At 38.1% G+C, this 17,979-nt stretch overlaps 1 protein-coding gene across 8 annotated transcripts in view; it reads left to right on the top strand.

The window, feature by feature from the left end:
- Positions 1-17,979, top strand: part of PTPDC1 (protein tyrosine phosphatase domain containing 1) — a 109,549-nt gene that overhangs the window by 61,946 nt on the left and 29,624 nt on the right. For 4 of the 8 annotated variants that reach the window (XR_007518657.1, XM_049895815.1, XM_049895821.1 and 1 more), the window contains exons 2-7: positions 2,054-2,427; positions 2,906-3,077; positions 5,151-5,231; positions 5,443-5,561; positions 6,555-6,692; positions 8,526-9,784. Coding sequence is in view for 7 of the 8 variants with exons in the window: in XM_049895815.1 (XP_049751772.1) it covers positions 2,235-2,427; positions 2,906-3,077; positions 5,151-5,231; positions 5,443-5,561; positions 6,555-6,692; positions 8,526-9,784 (1,962 nt within the window). In the remaining variant the exon portion in view is untranslated. The remainder of the gene's footprint in view (positions 1-2,053; positions 2,428-2,905; positions 3,078-5,150; positions 5,232-5,442; positions 5,562-6,554; positions 6,693-8,525; positions 9,785-17,979) is intronic. The other 4 variants (XM_049895817.1, XM_049895816.1, XM_049895819.1 and 1 more) reach the window with 1 other exon arrangement.

The raw sequence follows: 17,979 nt of genomic DNA on the forward strand, positions 1-17,979 counted from the left end.
GACACGAAAAGAGTGAGTGGAGGGAGGGAGCAGGCTGTCTCATTGAGGGGAGAGTAATTGGGAGTGTGTAGCAAGGTATATATAAGTTTTTGTGTGAGAGACTGACTTGATTTTTAAAACTTCTCTTAAGCCAAAACAAATATTTAAATGATAGTCTCTGAATCTAAACCTAAGTGCAGACCGCCATGTAATGTTTGCTGCTGGCACCCAAAAACTACTTGTAATTAGCAAACTAGGTAGTTAGACAAGATAAGGGGCTACATTTCAAAGCCCTGTGTGCTTGACCAGCTATAAATGACTGATAATCTTCCTGAGTTGTTTTTCAAGGCCTCACCAGGTGCTGAGCACGTGCAGTAAAGAACAACGTGGACTATGAATGACCTTCCATGTGAGACAAACATGAGCATGTACCCCTCCCTGGGGCTCAAACCAAGATCCAGAGGCATCACGCATGCACAATAAGTCCTGTATGACCTCCCGGCAGCCTTTGTTACAGACTCCATCTTGGTTCCAGCAACCTCTGCGAGGAAGTCCATCTTGAATTCTAACGGCACATGCATTTGATTTTCATAATCCCACCCCTTCTGCTAGGAATCTCCACCCATCTAATGAATAAAGATAATGCGTTTGTTCAGCCTAAACACTTTTATAAGCCCTAGGGAATCCTTTGTTCAGTGAGAGACTGGAGGCTAGCGTAGGTGGAAACCCCTCATCTACTACTCTCCCTCGCAAGCCTTTTACTCTGTCCCTAATAAGCCTTTGTTTGTGTGGAATCTCTGAGCGTCTCCTGGTCATTCTTGGTCAGAAGAAGGTAATCTAAGCAGGGCCTAGTCCCGAGCTGGGAAGCCTTGCCCTGTAACAATTAGGTTCCAATTTGTCTTTCTCACCTTGTCTTCTCCTTCCTGTCATATAGCCCCCCTAACAGTCAAATGGAACTACTGTTCCTTTGTTACCATGAGAGTTCTTACAGGCCTTGCCTAAAGTGTTCCTTAGATCACTCCTCCAGGCAGGAAGGTTATATACTTCTTGGACTGGCCACATTTAAAAAAAGAATAAAAAGTTTTTTTCATTGCTGTATACTATATAACATGCACATGGAAGAGGAATTTGGGCACCAAATAGGCCTTCCATGTCTCTGTCTTATTTGGCAAAAATGCATATCGTTGGGGGAGGACATTTAAAAAGGAGCATACTTAGCTTAACTATTAGAACAAAAGGAACTATACCCATGGCAGTAGGTTGCTTCCAGCCAGCCTGCATGTGGCTGAAATACCGTTTGTACATAGGCTGACATTAACAGGGGAGGAGGTGGACAATGCATGCAGTGGGTGGTTTTTATACTTTCTGGGGTTTTTTATGTCCGTTATCCTCAAGTTGCTACCTCCTCCTCATCCAGTTCCTTTAAAAATGCCACACTTAGTGAATTTTTTCCCTATGCCCCTGCCAAGACATTATTCAAGCTTTTTTCCTATAGTCAGCAGCAAAAGGCAGAGAACAGTGTTTTTGTTTTTTGAGAACTGTGACTTGCTGTAAGCATCCAAATCAAGGCATAACCAAGAAGTAGGTTTTTCATATTCTGAAAATAAAAACAGAAATTAAATGTCTTCTGGCTAATATATCAGCCCTACAAATATCTTTATTTGTACTATGCAAGTGTTTCTTTAATCTTTCAAGAAAAAATAGTTTTTGGTTATGAATAATTCAGTGATCTTTTAATAAATATTATAAGTCATCTAGCACACCCCACTTTATTACAATTAACTTTTTTGTCTACCCTGTTCCAGGGAAGAGATTTTTCCCCAGAGTATCCAGAATTTAAGCCTTTTAATATGTGTGTAAAAGGTAGTGTTTGTGTCGTAAAGACATTTTTCTAAATTTATTATAACGTTTTGGGGGTAATTCTTTGAGCAGTTGTATTTTTTTATGTGCATTTGAAAAACAAAATACAGTAGTCTCGATTTAGAAATAATCAATTTAAAATACAAATTATTCTTGCCTGTATTTGAACAATTTGTCCAAAATGCAGTCCATTGATACAGTTTTGCCTCTACAGATCTAAATGGGAATCAGTAGTTCCTTTGTTTGTCACCATGGAAACAAGTCAGCCTACCCTGAATAGCTGTTAGATCATACAGCATGATGCACACATCGCAGTGTAACTTCATCTGTGAGCAGGCTGTGGGTTGAGATCTACTTTGCCCCTAGCTCCTTCCTCCTTGGAGCCCCAAGCAGCCATGCAGGACCCGCCTAGGAGGCTCTCAGCCGTAAACTTCCTCAGCACCTTTTTCCAGGGCCGAAGGCACTCCTCTTCAGACCCCCTCCTGTGGCTGCAGCAGCGGCGGCGCAGCTCCACCATCAGGATGCTCTCCCCATCCTCCCTTCAGGTGATGGTGGCCGTGGCCTCCATCAGCTGCGCAGAGGGAAAAAGTAATGCTTTTTTTCTTCTTATGTGTTGCCACACCATTGTATTTAAATTTAAGGAAAGTGAACAGGTTGTATTGTATTTATACCTTTGTAAACTGTGGCAATTAAATTTGTGTTGTATTTGTTACAGCTTTTCTGCTAAGAATTTTAGTGGATATATAATAGGAGACAAAATAATCTAATGTTTTGAGTTTTTTATTAAAAATGTAGGTTGAAAAATAACTGCTTTTACAGTTACAATTACAGTTTCTTTCTCTTCTTTACCAGTACAATATATGAATATTATTGTATGTAAATGCTTTTTTATATTAGGATATAGTGTACTTATCATGAAAAGGAAACAGTTTTATTCTTGACAAGGTGAAGGGGACCTAGAATTTGTTCGTTGTCTAAATCCAGAGATAAAATGGAAACTGTTTCCTGTGTTACTGTTCCATTTAGAGAGAGGCATTTTGAATCTTCTCTTTCTTGTATGTTCTAGGAAATTCAGGACGCCCAACACCAAAGTACACAAAAGTAGGGGAGCGTTTGCGACATGTCATTCCTGGACACATGGCCTGTTCCATGGCATGTGGTGGTAGAGCCTGCAAGTATGAAAACCCAGCCCGCTGGAGCGATCAGGAGCAAGCCATTAAGGGGGTCTACTCATCCTGGTAATTGAGCCTGCCAGTCCTCTGTAGGGAACACCTAATGCTAAGTAGGATAAGGAGTGAAAGCATCTGTAATACCGGGGAATGTGGAAGAAAGACTATGGGATTTTGAAGTCAGAGTATCTTGCCTTCCACCCTGGTTTTGCCACTTTAGGAGTTGTGTGATCTTGGGCTACTCACACAAGCATTCTAAACCTTTATTTCCTTGTCTTTAAAATGGAAATAAACCAACCTCCTGAGTTTGGGGGTTTTTTGCATCTGAAAATTAAGTGAAATGATGTACGTAAAGTGTCTTAAGGAAATTAGTGATTAAATAGCTCTTAAATTTCAGAAATTGTTAGAAAAAATAGCAATGTTCAGCTATAAATTTGAAATTATGAGGTAGATAAGTAGTTTTTCACTTTTCTATGGTAAGCTTTTAGCCTCGTTTTTATCTTGTTACTGTATTCTGTATAAAAGGGAAGCATTTTTACACTAAGATACTTCAAGTCTACCTTAATAGAAATAGTACATTATCAGTTCAGTAGACAATAAGAGATGCTTACACTGTTTGTGGTTTGTAGGTAGAGTTAACATGAGTATTTTGAATCATACTGTTTTTATTTTTAACAGTAAACTACAAAGTATACTTTTTTTGATGTGGTGACATCTCCGAAAAATTCTGATAAATTACATTTGAGGTACCCTTGGAGGAATTCACTGTTTAAAGAACTCTAGTAGTTCTTTAATCGTTTTATACACCAAGAGTCCATTTAGGTATTTGTTGACCAACTTATCTACCTTGCAGTCTGCACTTTGACATGTTGAATCTGCTGGATACATCTGTAGTGATCTCTTATGGTTGGGGCCCACTGTCATTGTCCTCAGAGTGTATGGTAGCCAATCACCGACTTTCCTAAAGAGTGACGTAAAGAAGTGAACATTATTCCTGAGGTGTAGTCAGACAGGTGAATTTCTAATAATGCAGCTTAAGGTCGCAGGAATATTTTTGGTTTGTTGTTGACTAAGCCTTTTAATCTCTTTCACCTCTGCTGCTTTTAAGTTGCATCCCCTGATCTTACACTAAGCACTGCTCAGATTTGGGGTTCCCAAACACCGATCCCTGTTAAATTCCAGGCATTGTTTCAGGGGGAGGATCTTTTTGGATCCTGCTCTGTTAATGTAACGTTTCAGTAGTTCTTCCCAGATTCCTGTGATCCACCCTCCTGACAGACTTCTTTATGTATCTTCCACCAATGAAAAATCTGTAAAGAACAGAGTGAAGCCCGAGTCCTAATGAGTGTGACAGCCATTTATTGAACTTCCTGGTTCATTCATTTATTCAGTAAACATCCACTCAGCTACAGGCAGGGCACTGTGCTAAATGCTTTCAAGTGATTCCCTCTAATCTCTACAAAACTCTTGTGAAGCAGGTGCTACTACTGCTGTTTTACTGATGAAGGGATTGAGGTTCAGAGTAATTTGGCACATAGCTAGGAAGTAGAAAAGACAGCATTTGAAGTGAGGCCCAATTAATTCCAAAGCCTGTATTTTTTGCTGAATTACGATAACTCAGCGTTTGTTCATTACCGCGTGCTAGGATTTGTACTAAAGACTTTACTTCCACATTACATTTAATTCTTATACCAAATCTGTGAGGCAGGCATCATTATCCTCATTTAACACTGTTGGTAATTGAGGTTCAGATAGTTCAGTAACTAAAAATGTTTCCGAGTCAGCCCTCTTCATCTAGTTGCTAACCTTTGGATAACTGATCCTACATTGTTACTTTTGCCTCCCGCTGAGGTTTCTCCCTTGTGTCTACTTTAATAATCTCTTGAGAGTCCTTGAAAACACGTTGCTAAAGTCCACAAATACTTTATGTCCTGATGTTTTTTGCATAGTTTTTAAGAAGCTAAGGTTTCTTAGAGATGTGATCATGATATAAAACTGCAGCCAGATTTGTATAAGAAGATTCCTGTAGAGTTGTTGAAATCATACAAAAAGTAGAAACTTGATATCTTGCCCACTGTAGTCCTTAGAGCTGGAACATTCTAGGTGTTGTGTATCTCATCAGCTCTTTTCCCACACCTGCAGGGTCACTGATAACATACTGGCCATGGCTCGCCCATCCACGGAGCTCATGGAAAAGTACCACATCATCGAGCAGTTCCGAAGGTAAATGCTCTCACTGTTCACACATTGTAGTAAAGGAACTGATGTGTTTTTTCTTTTGTTGCTTTTGACTTCAAATGAAAACGTATCTTTAATAATAGGCAGTGAAGAGCTTATTTCAAATGAGAAATTAATGTTTTGAGAGTAATTAATTTTAACACTAGCTCGCAATGTGACTAATTTTTTGTTTTGTTTTGTTTTCATTTTCTTTAAGCTGTGGCATAAAAACAATAATTAACCTTCAGCGTCCTGGTGAGCATGCTAGCTGTGGGAACCCCCTGGAACAAGAAAGTGGTTTCACTTACCGTCCTGAAGCTTTCATGGAGGCTGGCAGTAAGTTCCTTCCCACCGATCCTCTGCACGAATTATCAAGGACAGTACTTAGAGACTCTTTTCTGCTCTGCTTTTAGGTTAAAAAAAGTGATGGAAATAAAAGCTTATTGTATAGTAGTAGGACTCGTAAAAAATAAAATGAGCTGAATTTGACTGTAAATAATGCTACCCTTTTTTGGTATTGTTGAAAGTACAGGATTAATTTTTTCCTGTGAGAGGGATACGGGATGAGACACTGTACTAATAATAATGGTTAACACGTTTAATGAACGCCCGTAGTATGTCAGATGCTGTTATCTCATGTAAACCTTAAAGCAATTTTGTAACACAGTTGTTGTTTCTGTTATACAAGTTCAACTGACTTGCCCAAAATGACACAGCTTAAAATTGGCAGTCAGGATTGGATTTGGGATTATATTATACTTTGACTGCTACAAAGTTCTGCCACTCTAGGGACATTCAGTGTGATTCTTTATATGACAACCCCAGAGGCTTCTCCATTCACAGGAGCTTTGGAGTGGAATCCATTGAACATGTGACATTCAAAGCCAGGTTGGAAATGATAAATGTGCAGTTTTGGAACTTAAAAGAAGTTTGTGTCTAGCTCTTTTTTTTTTTACTCTAGGTGAAAAATCTAGCCATTCATCAGTCATTTAGATGTTTCCATCCTAAGATTTTTCTTCTTTTTTCCCTCCACAGATGAGTAATTTTAGTGTGGATCATTAACTTCGTTAATTTGTAGTACTACTTTGCCATAATTCTTTCTGGCTGAGTTTTAGCAAGAAACGTCTTAAGTAATATAGAATGTGCTTTGTAAGAATTATTAACAATAAGCTTACTTGAAATGTAAAAGGCCTATCTTTTTAGCCTGTATATCCACTGAGATAACGTGCCTTACAGTTTTATACTTTTTGTGAATTCTCTTCAAATGTCTTTGCAAGTATTTTTCCTGAATGGTGATTTCTTTTTTCTTTTCTTTTTTTCAATCCCCAGTATATTTCTACAATTTCGGATGGAAGGATTATGGTGTGGCATCTCTTACTACAATCTTGGATATGGTGAAGGTGATGACATTTGCCTTACAGGAAGGAAGAGTAGCTATTCATTGTCATGCAGGGCTTGGTCGAACAGGTAAATGTAGGAGTAAGTTTATTGTCTTGTAGGTTTATTCAAACATATAAGGGAGAATGTTTCCTAGTTCCAGAGGATAAGTATTTTGCAGAATCCTACCAATGCTTTAGGGTCAAATGGAAGAAGTAAGTAAAATACATTTGAAATGTCTTAAGTAGTTTGTTAAAATGATCATATGTTCATTCGAGTACTCTTGAATGACTTAGACCTGAAAACTCACATTGAGTAACATCTAAAGTGAGATAAATGAGCATGCTGATTTTCTTCTTTAAAGGAAAAAAAAATCCAACACTTCATTTTAATATATAATGTACTTAAAAATGTAATTTACCTTAATTGAAATATTAATGAAAATAACAAGCGTTATTTCTCTTATTATGTTCATTTTATATCTTCTGTCTCTTAAAATCTTTAACAATAATGTGAGTTGAAAACACTGAAGTCTGAGAGAAGTTAAGTAATTTGCTACATTTAGCGAGTGGCAGGGCCAAGATTTAAACCCATGAGTGTCTGACTCCGAAGCTCATGTGCTTTCTACTTTTGGAGGTGTAAGGATTTTGTTTGTGGAGGAGAGTCTATCTGTGCCTAGAATTCTATGTAAAAATCAGTGATTTTACTTAAAAATGCAGCAGAATCTCATCACAGTGCTGGTACTGGGGCAAAGATAAAGATCTTAGGGTTGACATCTTCCTTGTCATCTGATCCAGCCGAGCGCCTGATGCCCATCGACGGTGCAGCTGCCATGCGATCACCGCCTGCTCAGGAGGGCCTCCAACGACAGGGATTTAGTTCTGACTGAGGTTGTTAGCTCTCGGGGCTGAGCCAAAGCCTGGCTGTTCTTGGGGTTTACATAGGATACTTTTACTCTCCCTTTCACATGATAGCTCTGCAAATATTTTATACTTAAAGTAATAGTGAGAAAAATATATTGTACCCTATGGAATTGACTCCATGGCAACAAACACTGTACTGGGAGAACATGCAGTTTTCAGAGCTTTGCATTTTTCATAACGTGACGAGATACTCATAAACTTGGTGAATCATATAGATGCTGCAAGAATTTACCTTTTGATTTCGTATTATTATATTTGAATTAATTATTATCTTTGAATTATTTTTTTTAACTTGATATTAATTAAGAAGAAAACACATATTGTTACATATGTTTACATTGTTAAGGCTGGCATCTTCAAGTTCTTATGGATAAATAGAGTTATATCATGGTCTGGACAGAAACACAAATTAGTGTAGGCACAGTCTGGAAGAGGAAGGGTCAGGAAGAAAAGTAGCAGATTATGAATATAAATAATCCCAAAAGAAAAAAATGTTCAAATATCAGGGAGAGTGCCAGGCTGGAACGTGCCAACAATTGATGACAAAGATGGGCGCGGAGGAGGGGGATTGCAAGCGCAAAGTGTGTAGGCTGATTGGGTGGAAAATGTCAACAGCTGTTCAGAGTGAAAATAAAGAAGAATAGCCTTCCACACTGGAGTTAGGCTTAATGAGTATGGATGGTCCAGATAATCAGTTCATTCAGTTGTCCCTTCCTCTACTTCACACTCACTTGCTACTACCTGAGAGATGACTAAGGCAGTCCTTGCTCTCTAAAAGTTCTGGGTCAGAGGGACAGGATGCCACATAGACAGTAGATAGATAAACTCTTACACAGTAATAAACATCCGTACAAAAAGTTACAAAGTTATGATGACAAATCGTCCTTAAAACGTTCCTGTATTTATATGGTTTAACACATATTCAAGTTTTAAATCATCAAAGAATGATAAATAAAAACAGAGCTTTTCTCACCCTAATCTTCTCTTCTTCACTGTTTAGGTGTTTTAATAGCATGTTACTTAGTTTTTGCAACAAGAATGACTGCTGACCAAGCAATTATATTTGTTCGGGCAAAGCGACCCAATTCCATACAAACTAGAGGACAACTACTATGTGTAAGAGAATTTACACAGTTTTTGATTCCTCTTCGCAATATATTTTCTTGCTGTGATCCCAAAGCACATGCCGTCACCTTAGCTCAATATCTGACTCGCCAGCGTCACCTGCTTCATGGTTATGAAGCACGACTTTTGAAACATGTGCCAAAAATTATTCACCTCGTCTGCAAATTGCTGCTGGACTTAGCTGAGAACAGGCCGGTGGTGAAGGAGAAAATGTTAGAAGTACCAGACCTCTCTGCTGAAATCGAAAAGACAGTTTCTGAGATGGTTACAGTGCAACTGGATAAAGAGTTCATGAGGCATGACAGCGATGCATCAGACCCTTGCAGCCCCATGGCAGCAGCGGCAGCTTTTGAGAATCAGGATGACATTCTTTCCAGTGAGCAAGTACTTGATCCCCTTTGGAAGAGGAGGAATGTTGAATGCCTGCAACCACTGACTCGTTTGAAAAGGCAGCTCAGCTACAGTGACTCAGATTTAAAGCGGGCTGAGTTACTTTTGGAGCAAGGTGTGACACCATGGACGGTGCCTGCCCAAGTCTTGCTTTGCCATAACTTCAAGCAACAGAAAACCATAAGCCATTGTTATGTTCCACAGTCTCCACAGCTAGATTTAAATAAAGAAACTTTGGTACAGAATACATTTTCTTTCTGGAATCAGGCTAAGTTTGGGGGCTTGGAAGGACTCAAAGATGATGAATTACCACTTTTTCCGAGGAGGGATATTCCAAAGGAAATACAGCGGAGTAGAACCTTTTCTTCAGGTGTCTCAAGTTTATACAACCCTGGAGAACCAGTTACACCCAACTTTGCAAATACCCATAAGGAACAAAACCATTCTCACCAGCAAGTGAACAACTGTCAGCGTGAAACTCCTGGCAGTTGGGGCCAGGAGTCCATCCTGGTGGGTAGTGGAACTTGCTGCCCCTCTGTAAACTGTGACTCTACTCCTAAAGTGAAATTTTGCGTTGGACATGAAAACAGAGACAGCAAAAATCTGGCTGAAGTAGCTCCGCAGGTTGCTTTGCAAACTGAATTGAGTATTGAAGCAAGGAGAATACTGGCAGCCAAAGCCCTGGCCAATTTAAATGAGTTTGTAGAAAAGGAAGAAGTGAAAAGGAAGGTAGAAATGTGGCAGGTATTTGTATTTCATTTCATTGTGTGTGTGTGTGTGTGTGTGTATGACAGAGAGAGAGCAAAAATATTTTCTCCCAGATTTATTTGTTACGGAAATTTAAAGACGTATTTGTATAATACTTAACTTTAAAAAAAAAAATTATTGCGGTAACATTTATATAACATAAAATTAACCAATTTTAAGTATACTATTCAGTGACATTAAGTACATTTACAATGTTGTATAAACATCACACTCTCTATTTCCAGATCTTTTTCATCATCTCAGTCTATGCTTATTTAATAGTGACTCCCCATTTCCCTCTCCCGTCAACCTCTAGTTATCTCTACTTTAGTTCTGCTTTCTGTATCTATGAATTTGCCTATTTTAGATACCTCATATAAATGGAATCATACAGTATTTGTCCTTTTGTGCCTGGCTTATTTCATTTAGCATAATGTCTTCAAGATTCATCCATGTTGTAGTATATATCAGAACTTCATTCCTTTTTATGGCTGCATAATATTCCATTGCATGTATATACCACATTTTGTTTATCCATTCATCTGTTGAAAGACACTTGAGTTGTTTCTACCTTTTGCTGTTGTGAATAATTCTGCAGTTGACATTGGTGTACAAATATATGTTTAAGTCCCTGTTTCAGTCTTTTTGAATATGTACCTAAGAGTGGAACTGCTGAGTCATGTGGTAATTCTATGTTTAGCTTTTTGAGGAACCACCAAACTGTTCCCATAATAGCTGAACCATTTTACATTCCCACTAACAATGGACAAGGGTTCCAGTTTCTCTACATCCTCGCTGATATTTATTATTTTCTGAGGGTTTTTTGATAATAGACTTTTTGTTGGGTGTGAGGTTGTATCTCTTTGTGGTTTTGATTTGCATTTCCCTAATGACTGATGGTGGCACAATGGTTAAGCACTCAGCTATTAACTGAAAGGTTGACAGTTCAAACTCACTCAGAGGCTCTATGGAAGAAAGACTAGGCTGTTTGCCTAAAGATTACAGCCAAGAAAACCATATGGGGCAGTTCTGCTGTCACGAGAGGTCACTATGAGTCAGAATTGACTTGGAGGCACTCAACAACAAGAACAACTGATGACCTTGAACATCTTTTCATGTGCTAATTAGCCAGTTTTATACCTTTGGAGAAAAGACTATTCAAGTCCTTTGCCCATTTTTTAATTGCATGCCTTGGTTTTTTGTTGTTAAGTTGTAAGAGTTATGTATGCATTATATTCTAGATATTACTTCCTTATCAGATATATGATTTGAAAATATTTTCTCCCATTTTTTGAGTTTTCTTTTCACTCTCTTGATAGTGTCCTTTGATACACAAAAGTTTTTAGTTTTGATGAAATCCAGTTTATCTGTTTTTTCTTTTGTTGCTTATGCTTTTAACCAAGATATCATTGGTAATTCCAAAGTCATAAAGATTTTTACCTGTTTTCTTCTAAGAGTTTTATAGTTTTTCTATTTCAACTTTTGATTCATTTTGAGTTTTTTTTTTTTTTTTTTAATGTGGCATAAGGTAAGTGTCCAACTTCATTCTTTTGAATGTGGATACCCATTTTTGCTAGCACAATTTATTGACAAGACTGTCCTTTCCCCATTGAATAGTTTTGACACCCTTATCAAAAATCAATTGACCATATATGTAAGGCTTATTTCTGAGCTCTCCATGCCAGTCAGTTGGTCTGTACATCCACTGGTTATGCCAGTACCACATTGTTTTGATTACTGTAGCTTTGTAGTACATTTTGAAATAGGAAAGTGTCAATCTTCCAACTTTGTTCTTTTTTAATATTCTTTTGGCTGTTTGCGGCCTGTTGCAATTCCGTATAAATTTTAGAATTGCTTTCTATTCATGCAAAAATGCCATTGGGATTTTGATAGGAATTGTATTGAATCTATGTAGCATTTTGGGTTGTATAGACATCCTAATTGTATTAAGTCTTCCAAGCTATGAATACGAGATGTCTTTCCATTTATTTAGGTCTTCTTTAATTTCTTTCAGCAATGTTTTGTAGTTTCATTATACAAGTCTTTCACTTCCTTGGTTAAATTTGTTCCCAAGTATTTATTCTTTTTGATGCTATGGAATTGTTTTCTTAATTTCCTTTTTTGATTTGCTCATTGTTTGTGTATAAAAATATAACTGATTTTTGTGTGTTGAGTTTGTATCCTGCAACTTAGCTGAATTCGTTTATTAGCTCTGTGTGTGTGTGTGTGTGTGTGTGTGTGTGTATTCTTTAGGGTTTTCTGCATATAAGATTTTGTCATGTGCAAACAGAGATAATATTACTTCTTTCTCTCTAATTTGTATGTCTTTTATTATTATTATTATTATTATTTGCATAATTGCTTGGCTAGAACTAGATTTTCTAGTGCTATGTTGAATAGAAGTAGCATAAGCAGGCATCCTTGTCTTGTTGCTGATCTCAGGAGAAAAGCTTTCAGTCTTTCACCATTGAGTATGATCTTTGCTGTTTTTTCATATACAGTCTTCATCATTTTGAGGAAGTTTCCTTCTATTCCTAGTTTATTGTATGTTTTTATCATGAAAGAGAGTTGGATTTTATCAAATATTTTTTTGCATCAATTGAGATGATCATGTGGTTTGTTTTATTCATTTATTTATTTATTTTCCTTTATTAATGTGGTGTATACACGGGTGATTTTATTATGTTAAAACACCTTTGCATTCCAGGGATGAATTCCATTTGGTCATGATGTATAATCCTTTTAATACGCCACTGAATTCCATTTGCTAACATTTTGTTGAGAATTTTTTAATCTATATTCATAAGGAATATTGGCCTGTAGATTTCTTTTCTTGTGATCTTTGCCTGACTGTAGTATTGAGGTAATGCCGGCCTCATAGAATGAGTTTGGAAGTATTATCTCCTCTTTTATTTTCTGGAAGAATTTGAGAAGGCGTGGTATTAATGCCTCTTTAAACGTTTGATACTATTCACCAGTGAAGCCCTCTTATCCTGGATTTTTCTTTGTTGGGAAGTTTTTGATTACTGATTCAATCTCCTTAATTGTTATGGGTCTATTCAAATTTTCTATTTCTTCTTGATTCAGTTTTGGTAGTTCCTGTATTTGTAGGAATTTGTCCATTTCATTTGGGTTGTCCAATTTCTTGGTGTATAGTTGTTCGTAGTATTCTCTTATAATCCTTTTTATTTCTGTAAGGTTGGTAATAATGTCCCCTCTTTCATTTCTGATTTTAGTAATTTAAATATTCTCTCTCTCTCTTTAGTCAGTCCACCTAACAGTTTGTCAATTTGTCTGTCTTTTCAAAGAACAAACTTCTGGTTTCACTGATTGTATTGTTTTTCCTATCTCTATTTAAGGTATCTTCACTCTGGTCTTTATTATTCTTTCTACTAGCTTTAGGTTTATTTAGCTCATTTTCTTCTAGTTCCTTAAGCTATAATAGTAGGTTATTGATTTGAGATATTTCTTCTTTTTTTTTTAAATACTTTATTGTGTTAAAGATGAAAGTTTATAGAGCAAATTAGTTTCTCATACAGCAAATTGTACACAAAGGGTTCCATGACATTGGTTGTAATTCCCATGCTGTGCCAGCACTCTCCCCCTTTCTACCCTGGATTCCTTGTTTCCTTTCACCTAGTTTTCCTACTCCTTCCTGCCTTCTTTTTTTACTTTTGGGCAAATGTTGCCATTTTGGTCTCATATAATTATTTGTTTTATGGAGTACATTCTTTTTGGGTGTTATTGTTTATTTTATGTTGCTGTTGTTGTTAGGTGCCATTGAGTCAGTTCCTACTCATAGCGATCCTGTGTAGAACAGAGCAAAACACTCCCCTGACCTTCACCATCCTCACAATTGTTGATATGCTTGAGCCCATTGTTGCAGCCACTGTGTCAACCCATGTCATTGAGGGTCTTCCCCTTTTTTCACTGACCCTCTACTTTACCAAGCATGATGCCCTTCTCCAGGGACTGGTCCCTCCTGATAACATGTCCAGTGTACGTGAGACAAAGTCTCGCCACTCTTGCTTCTGAGGATCATTCTGGCTGTACTTCTTCTAAGACTGATTTCTTCATTCTTCTGGCACTCCATGGTAATTCCGTATTCTTCAGCAACATCATAATTCAAAGGCGTCAATTTTTCTTTTTTTTTTTTTTCTTACTCATTGTCCAGCTTTCCCGTGCATATGTTGTTGTTGTTAGGTGCCATCGAGTTGGTTCCTACTCACAGCAACCCTATGTACAACAGAATGAAACACTGCCCAGTCCTGTGCCATCCTCACCATCATTGATGTGCTTGAGCCCCTTGTTGCAGCCATTGTGTCAAACCATCTTGTTGAGGGTCTCTCTTTACTGGCCCTCCACTTTACCAAGCATGATGTCCTTCTCCAGGGACCAGTCCCTTCTGATAACATGTCCAAAGTATGCGACACATAGTCCCATCATCCTTGCTTCTAAGGAGCATTCTGGTTGTACTTCTTCCAAGACAGATTTGTTCGTTCTTCCGGAGGTGATGGTATATTCAGTATTCTTCGCCAGCACCACAATTCAAAGGCGTCAATTTATTGGTTTTCCTTATTCATTGTCCAGCTTTCACGTGTACATGAGGCAATTGAAAACACCATGGCTTGGATCAGGCGCACCCTAGTCTTCAAGATGATACCTTTGCTTTTCAACACCTTAAAGAGGTCTCTTGCAGCAGATTTGCCCAGTGCAGTATGTCTTTTGATTTCTTGATTGCTGCTTCCATGAGTGGTGATTGTGGATCCAAGTAAAATGCAATCCTTGACAACTTCAATTTTTCCATGTTTATCACGATGTTGCTTATTGGCACAGTTGTGAGAATTTTTGTTTTATTTATGTTGAGGTGTAATCCATACTGAAGGTTGTGGCCTTTGATCTTCATTAGTAAGTGCTTCAAGTCCTCTTCACTTTCAGCAAGCTAGGTTGTGTCATCTGCATAATGCAGGTTGTTAATGAGTCTTCCACTAATTCTAATGCCCTGTTCTTCTTCATATAGTTCAGATTCTCAGATTATTTGCTCAGCATACAGATTGAATAGGTATGGTGAAAGGATACAACCCTGACACACACCTTTCCGGACTCTAAACCACACAGTATCCCCTTGTTTTGTTTGAACACCTGCCTCTTGATCTGTGTAAAGGTTCCTCATGAGCATAAGTAAGTGTTCCGGAATTCCTATTCTTCACAATATTATCCATAATTTGTCATGATCCACACAGTCAAATGCTTTTGCATAGTCAATAAAACATAGGCAAACATCTTTCTGGTATTCTCTGCTTCCATCCAGGATCCATCTGTCATCAGCAATGGTATCCCTGGTTCCACATCCTTTTCTGAATCCAGCTTGAATTTCTGGCACTTCCCTGTTGATATACTGCTGCAGCACTTTTGAATGATCTTCAGAAAAATTTTACTTGTGTGATAATAATATTGTTTCATAATTTCGGCATTTGGTTGGGTCACCTTTCTTGGGAATAGGTATAAATATGGATCTCTTCCAGTCGACTGGCCAGGTAGCTGTCTTCCAAATTTCTTGGCATAGATGAGTGAGCATTTCCAGTTCTGCATCCATTTGTTGAAACATCTCAGTTGGTATTCCGTCAGTTCCCGGAGGCTTGTTTTTTGCCAATGCCTTCTGTGCACCTTGGACTTCTTCCTTTGGTACCATCAGTTCCTGATCATATGCTACCTCCTGAAATGATTGAATGTTGACCAATTCTTTTTGGTATAGTGACCCTGCGTATTCCTTCGATATTGCAACTCAATGTTTAAATTTTCTCTTCAGTTCTTTCAGCTTGAATAAGGCCAAGCATGTTCTCCCCTTTTGGTTTTCTATCTCCAGGTCTTTGCACACATCATTGTAATACTTTACTTTGTCTTCTCGAGCTGCCCTTTGAAATTTTCTGTTCAGCTCTTTTACTTCATCATTTCTTCCTTTCGCTTTAGCTACTTGATGTTCAAGAGTAAGTTTCAGAGTCTCTCCTGACACCCGTTTTGGTCTTTTCTGTCTTTTTAATGACCTCTTGTTTTCTTTGTGTATGATGTTCTTGATGTCCTTCCACAACTTGTCTGGTCTTTTTTTGGTTATTAGTGTTCAATGTGTCTAATCTGTTCCTGAGATGGCCTCTAAATTCAGGTGGGATATATTCAAGGTTGTAGTTTGGTTTTTGTGGACTTGTTCTAATTTTTTTCAGTTTCAACTTGAACTTCCATATGAAAAATTGCTGATCTTTTCCACAGTCAGCCCGTGGCGTTGTTCTGACTGATGATATTGAGCTTTTCCATCATCTCTTTCTACAGATGTAGTCAATTTGAATCCTGTGTATTCCATCTGGCAAGGTACACGTGTGTAGTTGCTGTTCATGTTAGTTAAAAAAGATATTTACAATGAAGAAGTCACTGGTCTTACAAAATTCTGTCATGTGGTTTCTACTATTGTTTCTATCACCAAGGCCATATTTCCAACTACCAATCAATATGAGGAAACCCTGGTGGCATCGTGGTTAAGTGCTACAGCTGCTAACCAAAGGATCGGCACTTCGAATCCACGAGGCACTCCTTGGAAACTCTATGGGCAGTTCCACTCTGTCTTATAGGGTCACTAAGAATCGGAATCAACTCGACAGCAACGGGTTTTTAATCAGTATGAGGAGATTGAAAATATCATGGCTTGGGTCAGGCGTACCTTAGTCCCCAAAATGACATCTTTACTTTTTAACACTTTAAAGAAGTCTTTTGCAGAAGATTTGCCCAATGCAATATGTCGTTTGATTTCTTGACTGCAGCTTCCGTGGGTGTTGATTGTGGATCCCAGTAAAATGAAATCCTCTACAGCTTCAGTCTTTTCTCTGTTTATCATAATGTTGCTTATTGGTCCAGTTGTGAGAATTTTTGTTTCCTTTATGTTGAGAATCCATACTGAATCCATACTGAAGGCTGTGGTCTTCGATCTTCATTAGTAAGTGCTTCAAGTCCTTTTCCCTTTCAGCAAGCAAAATTGTGTCATCTGTATATCTCAGGTTGTTAATGAGTTTTCCTCTAATCCTGATGCCGCATCCTTCTTTATGTAGTCCAGCTTCTTGGATTATTTACTCAGCGTATGGATTTTATAGCCCTGTCTATTGCTTGGCTACGGCTCCTAACCAAAAGTCGGTAGTTCAAATCTACCAGCCTGTCCTTGTAAACACTACAGGGCAGTTCTACTCTGTTCTATAGGATCCCTATGCGTCAGAATCAACTCTGTGGCAGTGGGTTAATACAGGGTTAATTGCTTGGCTGAAAAGTGATTTCTGGGAATGGCTGCAGTTCCAAATGAGAGGGCTGCCTTAGGGCCATAGTCTCAGGGTTTCCTCCAGTTTATATCAGGCCAGTAAGTCTAGTCTTTTTTTCTGAATTTGATTTTTTGTTCTACATGTTTCTTGCACTCTGTCCAGGACCCTCTATTGTGATCCTGGTAATAGCAGTTGGTGGCGGTAGCTGGTCACCATCAAGTTCTTCTGGTCTTGGGGTTGTGTAGGCTGTGTTGCATGTGGTCCATTAGCCCTTTGGACTGATTGCTCCCTTGAGTCTTTGGTTTTCTTCACTCTTTTTTACTCTGAACAGGAAGAGACCACTAGCTGTATCTTAGATGGCCACTCATAAGCTTTTAAAAGCCAGATGCTACCCACCAAAGTAGGATGTAGAACATTGTTTTTATGGACTATGTTATGCCAGTTGATATAGATGTCCCCTGAGTCTATGATCCTTAGCCTTCAAGCCTTGTATCTTCATCTAGGGAGGTGTTTTGTTGTGCATAAGAAGTTTCTATGACTGTGTCCCTTGTGTGTTCTGTTGTCTATATTTGTATACATGCAACATATATAAATATGTAGAGATATTCACAACCTAACCTATATCTGCAGGTGAATGTGCTCTCTTACGCCCTCACACGGCTCTTTAACATACCTATGTATCTTTTCATAAATTATTGTTTGTTAATACTGTTGTTGCAGAATTGTCTATGTTATTGTAATTGCCATAATTGTCTTTTGTTCTTGTGTTCCTTTCAGTGTCTTCCTTTGCCTTTGTCAGGTTGTGCTAATTTACCCCATATGGTATATTTCCTTTCCCTTTATCAGTATTACCACATGTCTTCTATTTCTTTAGTAACTTATCCTCCCTTTCCATTC

This window comes from Elephas maximus, chromosome 9, assembly GCF_024166365.1.
Source record: "Elephas maximus indicus isolate mEleMax1 chromosome 9, mEleMax1 primary haplotype, whole genome shotgun sequence".
In the NCBI taxonomy this organism is placed as follows: domain Eukaryota; kingdom Metazoa; phylum Chordata; class Mammalia; order Proboscidea; family Elephantidae; genus Elephas; species Elephas maximus.